The sequence below is a fragment of the Alligator sinensis genome, unplaced genomic scaffold (assembly GCF_000455745.1).
Source record: "Alligator sinensis unplaced genomic scaffold, ASM45574v1 scaffold1542_1, whole genome shotgun sequence".
Lineage (NCBI taxonomy): Eukaryota > Metazoa > Chordata > Crocodylia > Alligatoridae > Alligator > Alligator sinensis.
In genome coordinates this window covers 499,370-505,151 of record NW_005842452.1, presented here as the reverse complement: position 1 = coordinate 505,151, position 5,782 = coordinate 499,370, and the positions used below count along the sequence as shown (strand labels likewise).

The window sequence follows — 5,782 nt, the reverse complement described above, 5'->3', positions numbered from 1 at the left end:
CAGCCCCCACGGCGGGCCTGGGGCTGGGTCCCAGTTGCTATAGAGATCTGGGGGTCTCCCATTCTCACCTCAGGCTGCTCCCCCCCCACCCCCCAGGAGCACCCAAGGGCCCTAGGCCAGGCCTGGGAGCCCCAGATATGGGTCCAGAGCCTGGCAGAGCTGGCTCAGAGAGGGGCTGGGGCAGGGGTCCCTCGTAAAGACGAGAGCTCCATGTAGGGGGCCGGGGCCGGGGCCGGCTGGGGTCACAGGAGGCTCTGGGCAGGGATATGGGGGTCAGCCAAGCAGAGGTGCAAGAGAGGGGGCTGGCTTGGGCTTATTTGTCGGGGGGGGCCTCCAGGCCCTGCCAACCCCCCACCCTTCGCCTTCATGCCCCCCACAGCCCTCAGCAGGCCCCTCTGCCCTGCCGGGATGGAGCAGCCCCCTCGCAGGTGCAGCCTCCGCCTGCCCCGTGGGGGAGTCTGCGTCTGAGCTCTGGGCCCAGCTGCTGAGACCTTGGGGTGGGCGCCAGGCGGAGGGGCCTGGGCCAGCCTGATAAACCCGTAGGAGCCAGGACTGTGGCGCTCACACAGCCCCGCCTGGCCCGTGGAGCCCCCTGCCACGGGGCCCCGGGGGGTCTGGCCGGACACTTGGGTTCTCTTCCCAGTTCTTGCAGGTTGGGGAGGTCCGGACACCTGGCTAGTTTCCAGGGCAGCTTTCACCTGGTCCAGCTGGACCCCAGTGGGGTAGCTCTGGAGGCTTGCAGCCTGGGCCAGCCCAGGAGGGGTTGATTCCCACCCCCCGACCCTTTTTGCCTGCCTCCTGGGCACAAAACCTGCTTCTACCTCTGGCCCCCACCCTGAGACACCCCTGCCCCCCTGCCTTCTCTCCACTGGAGTCCAGGCCCCACCGGCTGCCTCCCAAAACTCTGGATGTGAACCAGATAGCCTGGCTCCCAGCCCCCGCCCGTCCCTACCCCCTGACCCTCAAGCTGCCCTGTCTGCAAGCAGGAGAGGGGGGGATGTCTCAGAAGGCCCCCAGCCACGGCTTGGGGGAGCCATGCTTTTGCCACAGGGGCCATGGCTGCTGGGGGCCGTGCCTGTCTGCACCCCTCTCCCTGCCTCCCGCAGCGTCCTCGGCCTCCACTCCCTCCGGGCCCCTGTGCATCGCGGGCGCTGTCCTGCTCTTCCTGGGCTGCCTGGCCCTCCTAGGTACACCTGGCCTGGACGAGTGGGGTGCCAGCCCTGCCCTGGGTTGGGGGTGGAGGGGGCACCATGCTGCTATGGGCACTGGGGGGTGCCACAAGGGCGTGGGGCAGTGGTTGCAACCCTGGCTGGGGTGCTGTGGCTCTCTGGCCCCACAGTGCTGGGGATCCCGGTGACCCGTGTCTCCCCTCAGGGCTGTGGCGAGTGAAGGTCTTCTCCATGCTGCTGAGCTGCCGGGCCCGGGGGAAGCATGCCAAGGGGGGCCCAGGCCCCAGCTCTGCCCTCCCCAGGGACCCCCCCAGCCAGGAACTGCCGGCGCTTCACTTCCTACAGGTCTGGGCTGGGGTGGGTTGCCACCGGGGGCTGCCCCTGGGCATCTGTCACCCTCCTCCCCTGGCACCAGTGGGATGGAGAGGGAAGCAGGGCCTTGGCCAGGTCAAGCAGGTTTATAGGCCAGCACTGCCCTAGCCTGGCCCCAGTGCTGTGAGCTTCCCCACAGCAGTGCCCTAGCCTACACTCCTGGCATGGTGAGGTTCGCCACAGCAATGCCCCAGCCTGGCCCCTAGTGCTGCAAGTTTCCCCCCAGCAGTGCCCTGGACTGGACCCCAGCGCTGTGAGCTTCCCCATAGCAGTTCCCTGACTTACACCCTGGCTCTGGGAGCTTCCCCTACAGCAGTGCCCTGTCCTGGCCCCTAGTGCCGTGAGCTTCCCCTCCCCCAGTAGTGTCCTGGCTTGGGTCCGGTGCTGGGAGCTTCCCCTGACCAATGCCCTAGCCTGACCCCCTAGTGCTGCAAGCTTTCCCCCAGCAGTGCCCTGGATTAGACGGGGTCTGTGCCCACAGGTCCTGCAGACCGGGCGCTTCTCGATGGTGTGGCGTGGCTCCCTGCGGGGGGTGCCCGTGGTGATCAAGGCCTTCCCTGCCGCCAGTGACCAGCACTTCGCAGCTGAGTGGGGTGTCCTGAGCCGGCCTCTCATGAACCATGACAACCTGGTCCAGCTCCTGGAGGCCAGGCGGGGGGATGGGCCCAGTAGGCGAGGTGGGCTGCTGGTCATGCCACTCTATGCCCAAGTGAGTCACAGCCTCAAGGCTGGTATTTGGGTTGTATGGGGGGTTGGAGCAGGGGGGCAGCTCTTGGGGCCTGGGGTTGGGGTCCTGGGTCTGTCCCCATCCATCCATCGTGCAGATGAGAGCTGAGTACAGGGGGTTGGGGGCAAGGCTGGGGTTGCAGGGGCGGGATGCCGGGGTCAGCAGGTGTCGGGGGCCAGGCTGCATAGCAGGGGGCTGGAGGCCTCTAGGCACCTGGGAGCTGGGACACCTGGCTTGGAGGGGACAGGGCCTCATGGCCAGAGCAGGAGGCTTGAAGCCAGGACACCTGGGTTCTCATCCCATCTAGGGTGGGAGCGGAGGCAGTGGTTAGAGCACGGGCTTTGATGCTGGGACTCCTGGGTTCCTCCTTCAGCACAGGGAAGGTGGGGGGAGCAGGGGTGTCTCCGGGTGGGGGGGCTCTGTCGGACCTGAGAGCTTTGTACGGGGCAGACAGGGTGGGCGAGCAGGGGGGAAGTGACAGAGAACAGAGTGGGGTCCCAGGCCCTGCCAGTCCCTGGGGGCTGGGAGCAAGAGGGGTCCATCCATCCCCGTCCATCTGTCCATCCGCAGGGCTCCCTGCGGTACTTCCTGGGTCAACATGCCAGCCCCTGGGAGGGCACCGTGCGCCTGGCGCTGTCGCTGGCCTGCGGCCTGGCCTTCCTCCATGACGAGCTGTGGCGTGATGGTGAGACCCCCTCCACCTGCCTGCCCAGCCCCCATGCACCAAGCTTGGCTGAGGGAGGCCCAGGCTTGAGCTGAGCTGGGGGGTCTCTGCCATGCCCCCCCTTCCCCTGGGTGGGGGACTTCTGGCACCCCACTCACCACCTCCCCTGCATTCCCCTGCACGCCCCAGGGTTATACAAGCCAAGCGTGGCCCACCGGGACCTGAGCAGCCAGAATGTGCTGGTGCGGGACGACGGGGCCTGCACCATCGCTGACTTTGGGCTGGCTATAGTGCTGCCCACCAGCCCCGAGGCCTGGCCCAGGGACCGCTCGCCCACCGCCATCAGGAAGGTACCGGGGCTGGCAGAGGGGCCGGGGGGGCGGGACAGGGAGGAGCTCACATGCAAGCCATAGCACTAGCGCGTGCAAGCTGTGATCCAGAGCTGCAAACATGGGCACCAGTGGGTGCAAATCTCAGCCCAGGCATGTGCACACATGGATACTTGCATGTGCCAGCCTCACAGCCGGGGTAGAGCTGCATGTGAGTCCTGGCCCCAGGGTGCACCAGAAGTGACCCCTGGTGCGTATGAGCCTTGTTACTGGGGTGTGCCAGGCTGGTACTTGTGTGTGCAACTTTCAACCCAGCCATGTCCAAATGTGGGCATGCCATGTGTGTGGGGCTGGGCATGTGCATGGGTAAGTGGCTGAGACGTGTGGGTCTGTATTCGTGAGCATGTGGCTAGTGTGTGTGCGCGTACTTGTGTGTGCATGTGCTCATGAGTGTGTGTACTCACTTGTGCATGTGCTCGCAAGTGCCTGGGATGTGCATGTGTTCACGAGAGCCTGACACGTGCGTGTGCTCATATCTGCATGTGCTCATGAGAGCCTGGCATGTCCATGCACTTACACGTGTACACGCTCATGAGAGCCTGACGCATGTGTGTGTGCACTCACGTGCACATGTGCTCACGAGAACCTGCGTGTGTGCATGACAGCCCGCATGTGCATGATCTCACATGCGTGTGCACTCACAAGAGGCTGGCATGCCCAGACACTTATATACACACATCCCGGCACTTACAAGTGTGTGCGCTCATGAGAGCCCAGTGCATGTGTGCGCTCATGCGCGCGTGCTCCGGCAGCTGGGGACACAGCGATACATGGCCCCCGAGATCCTGGACGAGAGCCTGGACCTGCGGCGCTGGGGCTGTGCGCTGAAGCAGGCCGACGTCTATGCGTTTGCCCTGGTGCTCTGGGAGATCCTCATGCGCTGCCCTGCGCTCTTCCCAGGTGAGGGCCCCGGGTTCAAGCCTCCAATTTGCACCCGGGCACAGGCCCCAGAGGAAACTGGGGACACCAGGGGAAACTGAGGCAGGTGGGGGCAGGCACCAGGGGAACAGCACCCACACTCGCCCCTTGCCCCCCCAGCCCGGGGGGTGCAGTCAGGACCAGTGGGGGGGGAGGGGAAGGAGCCCCTGAGTTGGGAGCAGGGGGCATTGCCCAGCCTGGGGGTCATCTAGGGCTGGGCAGCCCCAGGGCTGCTTTACATAGCATCGTGCCCCCCACTCCCCGGGCACCTAGGCCATGCCCGTAATGCAGTGGACTGTGACATTAGCAGATCTCAGGGGGCACGTACAGTGCCCAGGGTGGGGCTGGCGGGAGAATCGGCTCCTTCCCTTGGCTGTGCCCCCCCCCAGGCTGCAGCGTCCCTGAGTTTCGGCTGGCCTACGAGGCGGAGCTGGGCAGCAGCCCCAGCCCCACGGCGCTGCGGAGGCTGGCGGTGGAGCAGCAGCGGAGGCCAGCCATCCCGCAGGCCTGGATGGGCACCAGAGGGGTAAGGGGAACAAGGGGGGGGTACAGGGGCTACACCCCTCCATTACAAGGTTGAGACCCAGGGCGGCCCCTGATGCCCCCCTGTCCTCTGCCAGGTCCCTGGCTGCCTGCAGGAGCTGCTGGAGGACTGCTGGGACCCCGACCCCGAAGCCCGGCTGACGGCCAAGTGCGCCCACCAGCGCCTGCAGCAGCTGGGGCCGGAGCCTCCCTTAGGGGGGCCCTGAGCCAGCTGGGCACCCGGACGCGAGGCCGAAGACGGTTCCTTATTTCCACATCCCTTTTCACCGCTCATCCTTGCCACCTTGAGGACGGCGGCAATGACCGGGGCGAGCTGAAGGCTCCGGGTTTCATCCGCGACGCGCCTTTGCTAATAAAAGTGTGTGATCAAGTCACCCAGCGAGTGCCCCGGCTTGAATGAAGGGCTGAGACTGCCCCCGGCACCCGGGTTGGAGCCCCCCCGAGTGGGCACCTGCAGAGACCCAGTGGCCCCAGCGCTGCCGGGAGCAATTAATTCATCGGTGCTCAGCTGAGCCGGGCAGGGCCTGGTGTTGCCCCCTGCGCCCCCCAGGCCTGGCAGGGGAAACTGCCAGGGCCCCCAAGGGAAGCTGAGGCAGGCGGGAGCAGACACCAGGGAAACTGAGGCAGGCAGTGACGGACACCAGGGGAAACTGAGGCAGGCGGAAGTGGACACCAGGGGAAACTGAGGCAGGCTGTGGTGGACATCAGCTGAGCCGGGCAGGGCCTGGTGTTGCCCCCTGCGCCCCCCAGGCCTGGCAGGGGAAACTGCCAGGGCCCCCAAGGGAAGCTGAGGCAGGCGGGAGCAGACACCAGGGAAACTGAGGCAGGCAGTGACGGACACCAGGGGAAACTGAGGCAGGCGGAAGTGGACACCAGGGGAAACTGAGGCAGGCTGTGGTGGACACCAGGGGAAACTGAGGCAGGCGGGGGAGGACCCGAGGGGAAACTGAGGCAGGCGGGGGGGGACACCAGGGAAAACTGAGGCAGGCGGGGGAGGACC

At 66.3% G+C, this 5,782-nt stretch overlaps 1 protein-coding gene across 3 annotated transcripts in view; it reads left to right on the top strand.

Moving 5' to 3' along the window:
* The window catches only part of AMHR2 (anti-Mullerian hormone receptor type 2), a 6,573-nt gene extending 1,423 nt beyond the window's left edge, over positions 1-5,150 (top strand). Inside the window, exons 4-11 of one of the 3 annotated variants that reach the window (XM_006030582.3) lie at positions 1,107-1,187; positions 1,375-1,514; positions 2,023-2,250; positions 2,839-2,953; positions 3,122-3,282; positions 4,074-4,221; positions 4,629-4,765; positions 4,860-5,150. In XM_006030582.3, coding sequence (XP_006030644.2) covers positions 1,107-1,187; positions 1,375-1,514; positions 2,023-2,250; positions 2,839-2,953; positions 3,122-3,282; positions 4,074-4,221; positions 4,629-4,765; positions 4,860-4,988 — 1,139 coding nt within the window. In that variant the 3' untranslated portion in view covers positions 4,989-5,150. Of the gene's footprint in view, positions 1-1,106; positions 1,188-1,374; positions 1,515-2,022; positions 2,251-2,838; positions 2,954-3,121; positions 3,283-4,073; positions 4,222-4,546; positions 4,766-4,859 lie in introns of those variants that run through there. The other 2 variants (XM_006030583.3, XM_025212282.1) reach the window with 2 other exon arrangements.
* Positions 5,151-5,782: the final 632 nt, after the last annotated feature.